General features: G+C 43.7%; 1 protein-coding gene across 1 annotated transcript in view; it reads left to right on the top strand.

Moving 5' to 3' along the window:
• The window catches only part of ITGA9 (integrin subunit alpha 9), a 290,420-nt gene that overhangs the window by 245,082 nt on the left and 28,898 nt on the right, over nt 1-16,440 (top strand). Inside the window, exons 24-25 of the mRNA XM_025038975.1 lie at nt 11,697-11,822; nt 13,477-13,596. Coding sequence (XP_024894743.1) covers nt 11,697-11,822; nt 13,477-13,596 — 246 coding nt within the window. The remainder of the gene's footprint in view (nt 1-11,696; nt 11,823-13,476; nt 13,597-16,440) is intronic.

Genomic DNA, 16,440 nt, shown 5'->3' on the forward strand with positions numbered 1-16,440 from the left:
TCCAGCAGGAAATGGATTCCAGCCTCGGGGTGGATTTGAGGATTGCATGATCTAACCCTCTGCCTTTGAACAGAATACAATTAAGTATTCTGAAAATAGAATAGTAAAACAGAACTGTGTTTCCAGCAAGTTCTCTTTGTTGAGCCATTTTGGTATCCCTTGAATTCCATTTTTTATGACTATCCTCAATTTTTCATGCTCTAATTTCCCCAACCTTTTCTGAACTAAAATGGAAAACAGTTGCCTAGCTCCCTCTGAAGGGAGAAGTTGAGCTGTTACTTAGTCATTCCTCCCACTTCTCTTCCCTAAAAGATCACAATTCCTTTCATTCTGTTTTTCCCATCCTAGGTCATTCTCTGCACTCTCTCCATATTGTCCAAATAAATAAAAATTCAAAACTGAGCACCAGATGTATATGCCTCTTTATCCAACCTCTCCTTATCACAAACTGTTATTACTCAGTTTGGTGCCTGGACCACAGTATATGCACAGGTAAATGAAGGAGGATCCAGTTTACCTATCGAGAACTTGCTGACTTCTGCTCCTAATGATTTCTCTGTGGAGCTCTCAGAGGCACCCTGAGCTTCTCTGTAAAAAGATCAACAGGGAGAATGACCAAAACCATGAAGTCCAAAACCCTGCGTGATCTCCCACCCACCTTTCCTGGCCAATATCCTCTGCCAGCCTCATCCTTGACCTTGTCTTCCAGCTGCTCTGGAGAATGAAGGCTGCTAAACCTCCCTTCGTGCCTCCTGACCTTACCGATGGCTTCTCCCTCCCTTCTGGCTGTGGAAAGCCCACGCAAGACCCAATGCACACATCCTCTCTTCCCTCAAGACCTCGCAGATGCCTTCTCAGAGAGTCTGCCCCAGGGTCTTTGCACCTGCCTCTGCTGAGTACACTCTCCCCCTAGATCTTGGCATGGATGGCTCTTTCCCATAATGCCTGTCCGAGCCCAAAGTTCACCTTTTCAAGGAGGTCTTCCCTGACTGCATTAGCTAAAGTTGCAAACCTCCATCAACTCTCTATCCCTGTGTGTTATTTTCTTCCTATCACTGGCCACTATCTGAAATTCCTAAGTTTCATTACCTTCCACGAGATTAAAAACACCATGAGAGCAAAGGTCCTGGCTGCTTTGTTTCCTGTGTGTCCCCAGCATTTGGTGCCTGGACCACAGTATATGCACAGGTAAATGAAAGAATTGGCTACTCTCACTCTAGTGGTGTCACCATCACAAGTATTTCTTTCTGCCTTAAGATAGGTGTGTGTTTGACACATGGACACCCTGCAGCACATGTAATGAGCACCTCATATGTCCTAGGAACTCAGGAAATTTGCGTTGAATTAAAATCCCCAAGTAGAGCTCTTTTGACAGCTTCCCTTAACCTGAATCAGAGGCTGCCTTAATTTCAATGTGCGAATAAGTAAAAAGGTAAAGCCGAAATAAGGGGCTGAATCACTTCTCAGAAATAAGGGCTTCTAAGAGCAGTGAAAACATTCTCATTCTCTGTCTCTCTGTCTCTCTGTCTCTCTCTCTGTCTCTGTCTCTCTTTCTCTGTCTCTCTGTCTCTGTCTCTCTCTCTCTCTCTCGAAAGTCTGCTGATCTCAGCAAAGGCCTCAAACCACTTTTTAAAAATTTTTCTTTCTGCACATATCTGAATGTGAGCTGACTAGTCAAGTTCCTGAAATGGGTCAGAATCAGGCTGGCTTCAATTTTTTTCTCAACAGAAGTCAAACAATTAAAAAGAGGGGTGATGGCTGATTGAATTCTGAAATGAGAGTTACAATTTTCCCAGGTTGTTGGGTCAGTTTTAGGTTTGGCCAGAGGGACAGCTTACACTCAACACGCACCCTGTGGAAGGTGGGGATGAGCTTCAGCCGGGGCTGTCCGTGCACGGTGTGGTCCGAGCTGCCCTTTAACCCGTGTGGACAGGGCCAATGAATCAAGCCAGCAGCGCTGTCTCCCTGCTGACTGAGGGCGCCGGCCTTATCGAGGAGCCAGGGTCCCCCTGCTCCTGCCGCTGTGACATCTGGAAGCATTAAGGCTCCCTTGTGGTGTGTGGGCCAGCTGGAATGTCCCTGCTTAGTTGGGTACCTGGCGTTTTCTGGCCTTAAATATCGGTGATTACGCAGTTTACTTTCCTTCATTCTTTTTTTTGTTGTTGTTCATTCCTTAAAAGCAACATGACACAGAGCCCTGTCATTGCAGGGGTGATGGGTTGTTACCAAAGTCGATAACAGGAAATCTCACTGAGGATAAACAGAGCGCATCGGTCATTGCTGAGGAACACATGGTTCTCATTTAACCTGCTGAGGACTAATTGTGAATGCTTCGGAAGCACAAAAACAGGAAAACTCCCTTCTGATAGACACACCAAGTTTCTTCTGACCCAAAAGAGCTTTGTCAACATTGTTAGACACTGAGAAGCAATTATCTCCCTAGCTGTCGGGGAGCCAACTTCACTCACTTCTCCTTAATAATCTAAATTTATGACCTAAAGCATATTTCAGGCCTCCCATAAAGTTTTGAAACTTTAGACTTAATGAATGTCATCTAGGTTTCTCTTTTCACTGCTCTGACGTATATACTCTCAGGAAAAGAGTGTAAGAGGTTAGACAGATGGTTACACATGAAACATGGCGTCCAGAAAATGATTATTTGCCTTTTGATAAAAGAGTAATAATAAAGTGTCCCATCTTATAAATGCAGAGATAACTCAGTGAATCATTAGGTGTGCTACTTTATCCTTTAGCATAAGATGGGTCCAAGAGCTAGAACCAGAATTTAAATAAACCAGTACCATTCCAAGAACTGCATTGTGTCCCATAGCAGGGCTACTGACTCATTTATTATCCAAACCAACAGACCGTTCTGCTTCTAAAATGTTTCATTATCTGGGGAAGTAAAATTTTTGGCATGCATGTCAAGTGCTCGGATAACATATTTCTGTCTCACTTTTTTTTTTTTCACTAAAGAGAATCCGACCGCATCTGGAAATTCTTCTGTGTCACTGCTTCTCTGAAACTACATCCTATCTGTATCATTTTAACTCCAGTGAAAGGCCATCCCCACGTTCGGGAAATGGGCCTCGCCTGGGAGACTCGCCTCTCTCTCTCTGAGCAAATGTAGATGAATTCCGTTTCACAGGGCAGCTTGGTGGTGGACTGCTCTCTTGACTTTGCAGCATGTTGGCCTGTCTCACCCAGAGGAAAAGGGTGCAGGGGAGTGGGGAGGGAACCACATCGTTTTAGCCAGACCCTAGAGCTGGTGGGGGAAAAAAGTCATTAGCTTTTATCGTAAGAAGTTAGATGTTCAGTGAGATAAAGGCAGACTCAGAAGTCACATGTGCGGTGGATGGTGCTCTCTCTGTCCTCTGGAAAGTTGGTTTTTTGTCCCTTTATTTTCTGTTTCAGTTTTGGTCTCAGTAACATCCTGATCTTTCGGCTCTAGTACAACTTTTCACAGTGGTGATGGACTTAAGGGATGGGGAAGAGGGTTGGGGAAAGCAAGTGTTTTATTCAGAAGATAATGTTCACTTAGAAAGACAAAAGGCTTTTCCAGGCTTTTTAAAGTTACTCTTCCACTTTCTGAAAATTAAATGACACTAGATCATTCTTAAACTTCTTGCTCTTCCTGCTCCATCCCCGACTGCAGGTCTGGCAGTGGGCTGTTATTTATAGGCTGCTGTTATGTGCTGTCATTTACACTTTTCAATTCAAAAACATGGCTCTTCATTTGAGGATCAAGTGTTGGAAGGACTGTCCAACTCTAGAGCTTGATGTTATCTTGTGTGATCATCAGAGTGCTATTCTTCCTTGGAAATCAAAATGTTTTCTCTTTTTGTCTATTTGTATGAACACATTTGAGTCTCTAGCTACGTATCGAGTAAATGTATCAGAAAATAAGAACTTTCTAAACTGATAAATAGGGGGACCCATTTCACAAAGCAAAAGAATCCATAACTCTTCAGAGGATCTACCAAATGACGCCTTTAAGAGCTCCTTCCTTTAAATGATATGCATACCCACCTAAAATGTGTTTCAACCCTTTGAATACATTAGTAATGTAAAGAGAGGCATATCCATTATTTGGACCTGCCCAAGATCATGATCACTATTTCTCCACCATTATATTAAATAGTGCCACTGAAATTAAAAAATTAGGGTAAATAAATGGATCCACCCCTTCTAGGTTATGCTGGGTCAGCATTATTATAAGGCTTGAAATGAATGGTGATACATGAAAATATTTATCTTAGGATTTATGGTTAAAATATTGTCATCTTTTACTGTTCTTTGGGCAGTATAAAGAAACACTCAATAGTAAGTCATAGAAATGTGATTTAACATAAGGCACAATAAAAGGGCTCTGTAAGGCTGTTCATCACAGTTTACATCTTGCTGAATAGAAAATATGTAGTTCCTGTTTACCTTTCTTGTCTTAAACATCTTAGGTCGGCCTTATTTATCGGTTGGCATCATTTCTCAATCATTTTATGAATACTACCTTTATTTCAAACCTTGGAGTCCTAAAGTTAATGTCACCAAAGCCACTTTGGTAAATGTCCAGCCCCCCATGACAGAAAGAGAATCTATTGTCTTCTGATACCTTGGTTCCAAGAGAAGGCAGTAGATAATCGAATTAACAAAGTGGGTGTTCAGAATATTCTCTGGGTTTTCAAAGTCGAGGGGCATGTGAATTCAGAGGAGCAGGTGGTAAGCCAGGGCGTCAGTGGCCTGAAGATGTCATAGAGAACATAAAGTCAGTGATTAACATCAACTAACATGAAACAGATGTTACTCAAAAATGAACCTGTGTCCCCTTTAATCCAAGTCAATGCAATAAACAGTTTTCAGATCAAACTTCACCCGAGAGTGACTCCAAGCCTGGCTCAAAGAAAGCACTGTTGTCGTTGAGTTTGTTCCTCTGCTAATTTAATCTTCCATTTCCTCTTTATTGGCTATATACTGCATTCAAGGCAGGGTACTTTGTACATCAAGTCAGGGACACTTCGGTGACCTTTCCCATCCCCAGAATCCAACCAGCTGGAGTACAATCAAGGAATGGGGCTGATTCTGGTCGAAAGGGGCCATCTATGCCTTAGCCTATTAAAAATATACCAATGATGCCACCTGCCTCAGGTGAAAAGCGTTTCCTTAATTTGAGACACATTAATCCTCCTCCTGGGTAGCTGCTCACCCTCCACGATTTGCCTACCAGGTCCTCCTCCCCATCCAGGCCCACCTCTCCTGCCTTATTTCTGGCCCCTGCTACCAACATTCATCCAATGCATGAGCCATGTTGAACGCCTGGGCCCTCCAGACTTAAGTGTACTATTTGTACATCCATGCTTTTGCATATGCTGTTCCCTCTTCCTGGAACTACTTCCCCCTTCTCTCTCTATTCTCAAGAAGTTCTCTTTATTCTCCAAGATCCACCTGAAGTGCCTCCTCCCTGTCAGGAATGCAGATTGTGACAGGGGCTGACTTGTTGGTAGAGGGAGAAATTTGTAGACAAAGTTCACAATCACAATAGGAGCCCTGCTCTGAGGGCTGTGAAAAGATAAACAATGAGATGATGGACAAGTGTGTGGAACAGGCTGTACGGCCTGAGTGTGAGGAAGGTGGAAAGGGAGAGTGAACATCCTGGTGGGGATTTTGAAGATGTCACTCCTTATAGAGGCAAAGCTTATAGATAGGTACGTGACAGGTTGTTTAACCTCTCTGGGCCTCAGTGTTCTCATCTCTAAATTGGGAGTAAAAATTAAGGAGACCAGATGTCCCAGATTGCCTGGCACATCCTTGATATAAGTCTCTATCATACTGATCTACCTGGTTGATCCCCCCTTCTTCCCTCTCAAAAATGTCCCGGTTTGGACAAGAAATTATATGGTCACCCTACTAATAGCGGTACCCTCTGCACATGGGTGTTGTAAGGATTCTGTATGCCACAGCTCTCAGAATAGCTCCTATGTTAGCTGGTATCATTGCCCTTTGTGTCTGAACTCAGCGTAGAGATGGGGCCTTAAGCAATGAGAATTGGCTTCCAGGGTTATGTGCTTGGGGCATGAGGCTTAGAAAACAGGTGGGAGGACTTTTCTGTCCCTCTAGTTTGCGTTAGGGCTGCTGTGTTCTGGGGCCCTGGGGGAGATCTGTGCCCTCTCTCTCACTTTAGGTCTGTAAACAACCCCCGAGGTACCTACGCAGGCTCCTCTCCTGAGGCTGCACAGTTATCAGACCACCCCAGCCCGGAGAGGCTTTAGTAGAAGCTGTAGACATTCCTTTCAATGATAACATTAAAAAAAAAAAAATGGTGGGTTCTCCTTTTCGGTGTCACACCCACAGAATCAGCCCTGATTCATACTTCAAACCTAGTATTTCATGAAGCGAAGTCTTGCCAGACCACCTATGCAAGGGGTACTTCATCCTAGACAGGCCTGGGACCTTGGAGGCTTCTGACCACAAAGGCTCCCCTAACTGAGGCTGACTTAGACTCTGCCACCAAGTGATGTCCACATTCTTCTCGGGCTCCTGACGATTTTCCAAGTCACCATTATCTCTTGGTTTCAACTTGCACAATGTTTTCTTTGGGTCCGGGACAAGGGAAAGGGGGAGGCCAGATGCCAGCAGAAAACCCACAGTGGCTGCCTTCGCAGAATTCAGCCTTGACACTGTGTCCCTCATTCTCTTGTCATTTTCTTATTTGGTAAAGTCCTTTTTTTCACATTCCAATAGACATGGACCTCTTCCAGCTCCCAGAGGTCACAAGAGATAAGTAGCCATGTCATGGGAAGCATTTGGGTTCAGTAGTCTGGAAAATTGATGAGAAGGGAGTGGGCCGAGATGAGCAGGGGGCAATGGCCACAGGGTCCTTGGCCAGCCTAGGAAACAGCTATTGGACATCAGTGCTGTGGTGCTTCTATTGTCTGTAATACAAGAAGAAAACATTACTTCCCCTTGATTTTGAGCAAAGAGGGTGCTTAGAACCAAGTTGGGGAGTGGTGGGGCTCAGCAATTGCCTACCTACGTAATGTGAGACAGGTGGCCCCATGCTCTGATGAAAATGCAGAGATAGTCTTCAAAGTGTGGAATTAGCAACTGAGGCCAGCCATAATGACCACAGAGGCCACTGTCCTCACTTTACACGTGAGGAAACTGAGGCCCTGGAGACCCGAAGTGGCATAGCTCTTAGGAAGAAGAGCTGGGGCTGAGGCCTCGGACTGTCGAGTGTTCATCAAGGCCGTCTTTGCCACAGGATTCCTTCACTGGGTGTCACTTACTGCCAACAGCCAATCACATGACCTTGGACGCGTCACGAAACTCGGGGCCTCTGGTTCTTTATCTGTCACTCAAGGCCACGGGACCACATGAGCTCAGAGCTGCTTTCCAGAAACAACATTTCAGAATGCTCTGTTCCCCTTCCAGCCCGAGACAGTGTGGGGCGGCCTGGCCTCCCGGCCAGCAGGCACTTTTATCTCCCATAGTCTGCGCAGGAGTTGTTTTTTTCCCCCACAGTGGCAGAATTAGGTCAGAGCGGAGGACTCTGGGATTCCTAGACTCCTAGGCTGGTGGTTCCTTCCTTTTGACCAAGGTCAAAACAGAAGGGATGGTTTCCCTCTACCTGCAACCCTCTGTGAGTCCTGCCGCAGCCCCAGCCCCATCCTCAGCCTCCATACCTGAGACGCAACCCTCTGTGAGTCCTGCCCCAGCCCCAGCCCCAGCCCCATCCTCAGCCTCCATACCTGAGAGGCAGGGAGCTGAATGGCCTGCATTCCAACCCAACTGTGTCACATACCAGCTGGGGGACCTCATGCAGTCATATGTCCTCCCCTTGACTCTCGTTTTCTCCATCTGTAAAACGGGGACAGTAAGAGCAGTCACCTTGCAGGAGTGAGGACTGGACGAGTTAATCAGTGTACAGCTCTCAGAGCCTGGCACACAGTCAGGGCTGAGCACGTGCTGGGTATTGCTGTGGCCTTCGCACATGTAGGCGGCCAACACTCACACAAAAAAGCTTCCCTTTCACGGCCCTGGCTGGGGACCACAGTGCTCAGCTTTAACTGAGGGTGCGTCTGCAGCAGCATCAGCTGGTCTGAATCAGACCCACGCAGCACCAAGCAACCTTCAGTCTCCCTTTGAAAGAGGACCACCCCGAACCTCCCAGAAAAACGCCGTTTATTCGATTGAAGTGATTCCCGTGTAACCACATTTGGGAGCACAACTGGCTGAGATTTTCATTCACCACAAACGCAGTCTCGGCTTCCCTTCTCCGAGGGGACAGATTCCACTGAGACCGATCAAATGTCACACCGAATCACATCTTGTCACCATCATCACCCTGTTCACAGGCTCCCAGGAGAAAGAAGAAAAATCAAGTTCTGAGCCGGGGTCTTTGCCCCACCAGGTTAGGGGGCTGAGGCTTTGGTGGTTTCTCGCCCCTTTGCCCGGCTGTTCCCAGCTCCTTGCCCTTCTGTGCTAGGGTCTCACAGGGGAATGAGGGCACCAGACCTCACGCCCGAAGCACAGTAGTGAAACCAGCTGGGTTGGGGCTCTGCTCCCACATTTTCTCTCCCAGCCTAGAAACCCAAAGCGTCAGTTGGCAGAGCCAGGAGGAACTCCGCCCCTATCCCCAACTTCTGTTAAGACGGATGCCTCCTCCAAGTCTCAGGTTCTGTTTCTTTAAACCCAGACCAAAATGTGTTCGGGTGGCCAGAACCGATTGTCTCAATCAAGGAATATGCATGCCACAGGGCTACAGAAGGACCGTTTTTCCAGTGGCCTTTCAGCAAATGTCCACTCCAGAAGGCAAATGGGAAAGTAGAGACTTCCATACTTCAAAGTGAAAAGTGATTAAGAACATGAGCACACATTCAAATCCTCAAATGCTCAGTGAACAAAACGTTTTCCATCTGCCATGTGCTATATATGCCTAAATAGAGGGCAACTCCCAAAGAACCCAATCCCCAACTTCCCTAATGAGATCAACTCTTTTGGCCAACTTGAGAGGAATCTAAGCTATAGTTGCCTTTGAGTTGGGGGATGGGAATGACTTTTGGAGGGGCCCAAAGGAACTTTCTGGAGTGGTGGACATGGTCTGTACCTTCACTGTGGTAGTAGTTATGTGGGTGATTTCATTTGTCAAAATTCATCAAACTGTACCCATAAGCTCTGTATACTTTAGTGAATGTAAATTTTACCTCAATAGAAAAATTAAGAAAAATGAATTAAATAATACTTACTTATAATATTTAACCTAACCATGTAGTTGCATTCAGTAGTCTCCCCTTCTCTGCGATTGCTTTCTTCCATGGTTTCCGTTATCTACGGCGAACCACGGTCCGAAAATATTAAATGGAAAAATCCAGAAATAAACAATTCAAAAATTTTAAATTGAGCACCATTCTGAATAACATGATGAAATCTCAAGCCATTCAGCTCCATTCCGCCCAACATGTGAATCACCCTGTGTCCAGCATATCCACGCTGTATGTGCTCCTGCCTGTTAGCCATCTGGGTTATCAGATTGACTGACACAGTATCACAGTGCTTGTGGTCAAGTCACCCTGTTTTCCTTAATAGTGGCCCCAAAGCACAAGAGTAGTGATGCTGGCAATTCAGATAAGCCAATGAGAAGCCCTGAAGTGCTTCCTTTATGTGAAAAGGTCTGTATGGATAGGAAAAAACATAGCATATATAGGATTCAGTACCATCTGTGATTTCAGGCATCCATTGGGGGTTTTGGAATGTATTCCCCATGGAAAAAGGGGGAGTACTATACTTAAAATTATAAGAATAATGTATTAATTTATACTACTTTTCCCATTCACATATTTCACAAAATGATTTTATGCAAATGTACATCTTTTGAGGTCAATATATATTATTACTAAGCCACTTTTTCGTTGAGTTTTCCAGAGCACATCATCCTCAATTTGTCTTAATTTATTTGAAATGCGAAACGTTTTGAATCCATGTTTGATGCTGAAATTTTATTATAAGACACAAATACCCATTTGTATAACATTGTAGCAGATGTATTTCCCATTTGTCTTATAAGTAATTACTCATGATCCTCATGACATAAGCAACTTATGTTTTGCTTTCTGAAATGAGCTTTAAAGTATTTATCACAACTTACAACTGCACTCCAGGGATAATCACCAAATCTGTGTTAAATCTCATTGCCATCTTCCCATTGTTTCCCTCGAGTGACCTCTAAAAGCATCCAAAACCAGCATTGATTGAGACCATTTCAGGCTGGTGTGTCTTCCCAGATTTTGTGGTTCGCATAAAGTAATTGAGAGAATAACAAGTTATAAGGTATTTTTTAAAGAATAACAAGTCATAAAACTATGAGAGATTTGTAATAATTTTCTAATAATTAATTTGACAAAATATGCCTTCATCTTATTTTCAGGCATATACCATGTGGTAAATCCTGGCATATGTACTCAGATCAAAGATGAGATCAATTCAGTAAATTATGGGGTCTCATTTTAGAATTCATTATTAAAAGTTTAACATTGTTAGCTTGAGTTAGAAGTTTCTTTATGCAAAAAATTTTCAACTAAATCTTGCTCCCTACCATAAATGAGAAGTTGAAAAATTCTTTAATAAGTTCAAACTATGCATTATACCTTACTCAAGGGCCTTAAAGTGAGGAGAGTTTACTTTAAACAGATGCTTCTGGTTAGAAAGTGGTGGGATTGTAAACACAATCTTAAATTCTGAATTACTAATTATTAATTTTGCAACTTGACCTTAGGTCACGTCCAGTCTTTAGCTTCAACCAGTGTGATATAATGATGTACAAAGAAGACTTTGTTTTTTAAACAATTCCTCAGTCTAGGTATTAAGAATAGTGTTGTTCGTAATGAAATCAACATGGAAGACTACACTGATTTGGGGGGACGGGGTTTGCTTTTAATGTTGCTGTTGCTCAGCACCATTGCTATTGCTATCAGAAGCAAAATCATATCATTCACCAAGAGCTCACTGGGCATATAAGCTCTTGTATGATACAGCTCAGTGCCGTGGCTACCCAATTATTTACTTATTTATTTATTTTGGTAGCAGAACCCCAGTTTTAAATGATATTGTGGTTGAAGCTCTATTCAGTACAGAGATTGGGGCCCAGAGCAGTCCTGCTGGATCCTTTGAGAAAAACATGACTACGAAGGGGTTTTACAGCACCCTAGGGCTTCTGTGGAACACAGTTTGAACACCTCTGGCAGTGTATCATGACTAAAGGTTTGGTCTGGGTTCAAAACCTGGGTTCTGGACTCTGCAATTATTGGCAGATGACTTAACCTGAGTCTTATTTTCCTCATCGGAACATAGAGCATGAATGCTTATCTCAGAGCGTTGTAAGGATGCTTGTAAATGTGCTTTGGAGACCATGAATGTGTAGGTTTATGTTGCTTTTTAATTCTTACTGTTTCCTAGACACATCTTATTTGCATGTTGTGTGCCATCTCATCTTGATTAAAGACTAAGAGTCTACATTTTCTATTGTTTGTCCTTGCTGATGCTCCTACTTCTGCCTTTCAGCTTTTCAGCCATTATCGTCCACTGGAGGATGGACAAGGGGGAAAGCTGACTTAGGCTCTACTGTGTGCACCTCTGCAGTAAGGAATTCCATGCTCATGATCCGTTCTTGGGTGGACCACTCTGACAGATGTCCTTTTCATTTTCAGGTGGGCCAAGAGAAAGGAAACTGTTCTTTCCAGAGAAACCCAACCCCTTGCATCATCCCTCAAGAACAAGAAAATATTTTCCATACCATATTTGCTTTTTTCACAAAGTCTGGAAGAAAAGTCTTGGTAAGGATTTGCTTACTGATTGGGACAATATGGGTGGTCCTCTCCAAGAAGGCAAGTCCGAGACAAGAGGCCAGTTTTCTCTTTGGCATTTATTATTTCCCAAATCTGGTTTTAATCACTTGGCTTAGGAAGTCACAAGGACTATGGTCAGCTCCTGTTTTTCAGCCTGAGGTTTCAAAGTGTTAAATTGACATTTCAAGTTCCATTGCCTGGCAAAGGGAAAATCTTTGCAACCCACCAAGCGTGAAGTAGTAAAACATTTCTTCAACTAGTGGGAGTCTAACCAAGAACGATGGTTCTTGTGCAACCACTTTGGAAAACTGCTGGGCAGTATCTATTAAAACTAGGAATTCCACTCCCAGGTATAAGCCCAAGAGAAATGAGTACTTGTGTTCCCCAAATGACATGGACAAGAATTATAGCCATTTTTATTATACCAAAAAGTGGGAACCATCCAAATATCCATCAACAGGAGAGTGAGTAAACAATTGTGGTGGAGATATACACTGGAGAGTCACAGAGTGGGACACATAATACAATATTTCACTTACATGGAGTTCAGAAATAACAAAACTATCAATGGCCTTGGAAATCAGGTAGTGGTGACTTTTGAAGGAATATCAACAGGAGGGGGCATGAGAGAACCTGGCTTAGGTACTAGATGTGCCCTACATCTTGATGTGGGTATAAACATATGCAAAAATATGTCAAGATGGACCCTTCAGATTTATTCTGTTTGTGATATGTAAGTTATACTTCAGTTTTTTTAAGTGAAGGTATAGAAGGTGAAATTATTTATTTTTCCAAAGCTTCTTTTCCTCATATCTTTGGTTCCATCTCTTTAGCTCCTTATTTTAGCCTAGGCACATCTCACTCACTTTTTTTTTTTTTTTCTGTAGAATAGGACTATTTGCCAGTGGGAATGTTGGGTTTTTTAACTTACATCATGCTGATGATACGACTATTTTTAAAAGCTCTTAGAATTGTTAGGTATAGTGATATCTAGTTGTTTGACAGATACAACTGCACATCTGGCTGAAATTTTATCCCATACATGAAACATCATAAAGGTATGTGATGGATCCTATAATACAAAAGAGAAGAATTCCTCTTTTGTCATTTAAATTTGGAATTTGGATTTCTCTTGGTAATTCACGTATTTTCATGTTCCAGCATGTGTTATCTTTTACTCCTGTGTCTTCTTGAGTCACATGACTTGATAGCCCTCTAATTTGTCCTACCTAAAAAATGGGCATGAAAGTGTATTCGCCACTGCACAGGCAGAAATTACATAATGCAGGAAATACATCTTGTGTTCAAAACTCATAAAATGTGTTCGAAATATGTAAATGTGTTTTTTTTAAAAAAACGATTATTTCTCTTTGCAAAATCCAATTTTTTGGTAGGGTAGCCAATGAGCTGCTTTCTCCCAGTTGCTTGACCTGAAGGCATGTTCTGGTGCCCGCTGAGTGGGAAGTCCCTTCATCGCCCTCTGGTGGCGAGAAGGAATGATCGCATCTTCCTGTGGACTTCCTCTGCCTGGAGTTGTCTTAGTCACCAGAATCGAAGCACATGGAGCCTTCTGCTCCATCAGTTGCTATGCATCTGTTTTTGTTCTTAATACTGTTTGACAGTTCTCTGATTTTCTTCTCAGGATTGTGAAAAACCAGGAATTTCTTGCCTAACAATGCACTGTAATCTGAGTGCACTCGCTAAAGAAGAAAGTCGTACCATAGACATTTACATGCTGCTGAACACAGAAATATTGAAGAAGGTAAGTCCCGAGGAACTGCACTCTCATGGTTTATTTAAAAGCATTTGAATTGGTTTCCTCATGAAATTCTGCCTGCCCCTTTTAAAACTTTCCTGGCAATTACCATTGGTAATTCTGCTGCTGGAGCATGCCGGGGAAAATACCAGACCCTTGCTATACAAAGCATGGTCCAAGGACCAGCAGCATCAACCTCACCTGGGAGCTTGTTAGAGATGCAGAACCTTGGACACCACCCCAGACCAGCTGGATCAGCATCTTCATTTTAACAAGCCATTTTGTTTGTACTTTTTTTTTTTCTTCTCAGACTTTAGCTTGCCTCGGAATCACCTGGAGACCTTGTTAAACTGCAAATTCCTGGAGTGGAGTTTGAGATCTGCTTTATTTGTGACAGGTTCCCAGGTGATGCCAATACTGCGAGTCTGGGGACCACATTTTAGACAGAGATTGGCAAACCTTCTCTGTGAAGGGCCAGTAGTAAATATTTTTGGCTTTAAGGGCCATATGGTCTCTTGCCACTGCTCGGCTCTGCCATTGTACCGTGAAAGCAGCCATAGACAATACTCAAACAAATAGGTAGGGCCATGTTCCAATAAAACTTTATTTATAAAAACAGGCAAAGGGCCAGATTAGACCCATGGTTTGTAGTTTGTTGACCCTTTGTTTAGATGACACCTTGTTTCAGAGAAGTCCAACTTTTGAACCTCAGATCACTTTGCTCGTTACGAGTTTGTCAAAAGTGGTTCATAAAAAATGACTCTCGGTCAATGAATTGGTGGCCCTTAAAAAAATCATACAAATTCACTATGATTTACTTTGACATAAGAGCTGCTGAGTATAAAAGGCTACATCCAACAAAACACTTTAAAAATAATCACATATGAAGATAAAACAAAATATGCATGTCAGCCACAGAGACTCTATTTATTTTCCTTTGGAAAAACTAAACACGTCAGTTTGTAATAACCTGTCAGTGTATGAATGACTATCTTTAGAAAAGTCATTCCAGTGTTATTTTTTAAATTAGGCATGGCAGTAACATGCTGACCTGAGGAGTCATGGTCCCTGGGGAATACAGGACGTTTTTCCCCAATTTTCCTTGTGTAGCTGGTGCAGCCTCCACACACCCACGGAGAGCTGCATACAGTTCTGCTGTCCTTGGTTTCCTTGGGAGGGAAATTGGTTTGGGGCAAGTTGGGCTCACACAGCAGAACTTCCCTGTTGTACCTCTCCCTCGGAAAAGGACAGTGTCAAGAGAGGACCAGGCATGAATTAGAACACCACTGGCCATCTTGCCAGTCCAGAAGGGAGTTGGGAAGCCCCGCATCACAGGAAGTGTCTTCCTGGCATGAGTCCCCAGGTCAGGTTGAGGGACTGTGATTCTGTGTACATACCCAGCCTGTTCATATTTTTGACAAATGGCCTTGGTGACAATTTTATTCCCCACATCACACTTGCCATCGTCAACAGAGCCCTATTAATGGCACTGATGGTGGGAAACTACTCTGATTTCTCCTTTGCCCTCAATCCAGGTGGCTGCTGCTTGCACTTCAGTCATTCCTACTTAATTCAATGGCAAGGACTCAAACCTTCCTTGGACACAACAATGTGACCTGGTCGTCTGCATCTCCCTCAGCGATCAGTCTCTTGACTCTTTTGCAAAAAACATGTCCCACTGACTGCTGTCCTCATGGGCCATCCAACCCAGTCTGCACCCCAAGAGCGCAGAAAGCCCTGGGGTCTTATGTGGGTGTCAAAGGGTCATTCTCTTTGAAAGTGCCCTTTCAGCAGAAACCAGCAGAAATTCCAGGTGCAGAGGAAGGCCTGCAATGAGGCTGACCTGGAAGCCAGATGGGGCCCTGGCTGCTCCTGAAGCTTGAAATGCCAAACGTGGGTCCCCTGGAGCCAGCCATGACCTCCCTTGGAGAGTGGAGCATGAGATGGATCCAGGAGCCCTCCCCGCCTCCCTAAGGATGGGGTGCAGCGCCAGCCTTGTGGTTTGCCTGGGTCTGCAGTGTGTTTATTTTCCTTCGACCTCAAAGTCTGGCCCCAGAGAAGGGAATGTGAAGTCTTATTGTTTTGACCTTAACAAGTTTTCATTTAAAATGTAGGATCTGACTTTTTCACTTACCAGAGAATTTAGAGTTCTTTGGAAGCGTTCGTTTACAATCACGGGGGCCTGTCCCGTGGCAAGCTCCTCATTTGCTCAGCCTTTAACTTTGGCAGTTGGCATCATTATCACTGTTATCATTATTGTCATTATTAATATCTAAGATGATGACCGTAATTATCCAAGATTGAAAATACGGCATATCGTGACACATAAAACCACAAATTTATACAGCGGTTAAATTGGTAAAAGATTATTCACATACAAAATTATTCACAAAATTATTTACTGGCACAATTCCTTTGAGCGACAAGCGTTCCAGAAGCATTTAAAATATGTTATATTGCTGTTTTTAAAAAGCTTTGTGGTTTCTTTGTCAGAGGTGAGCAGAGTGCCCCCCCCCCTTGGAACTGTTTCCTAAAGAAAGAGTCCTCCGCTTTCATTTTTGGGGGGTAGGTTTAACCGGAAGTGGGTCAGAGCCGGCATCTGATATGTACCTCCTTGCATGGCAGGCGAGCTAAGTAAATGTGGGTGGGGACACTATAAGGCACCTTGCTGGCAGAGCCCCAGCCACCAGCCCAGGTCAGGTGCTGAATGCTCCTGTCATCTGCCCTCTGTTTTCACCACGAAAGCCAGGCTGCCTCTCCACCGTCCATCTGTACCACTGGCTCGAGGTTCTGGCGTTTTCCTAAGCCACAGTTTTGCCAACCCCCGTCTTTTTCCAAGTTCCTTCTCCA

Source organism: Pteropus alecto, unplaced genomic scaffold, assembly GCF_000325575.1.
Source record: "Pteropus alecto unplaced genomic scaffold, ASM32557v1 scaffold10, whole genome shotgun sequence".
NCBI classification, from domain to species: Eukaryota; Metazoa; Chordata; class Mammalia; order Chiroptera; family Pteropodidae; genus Pteropus; species Pteropus alecto.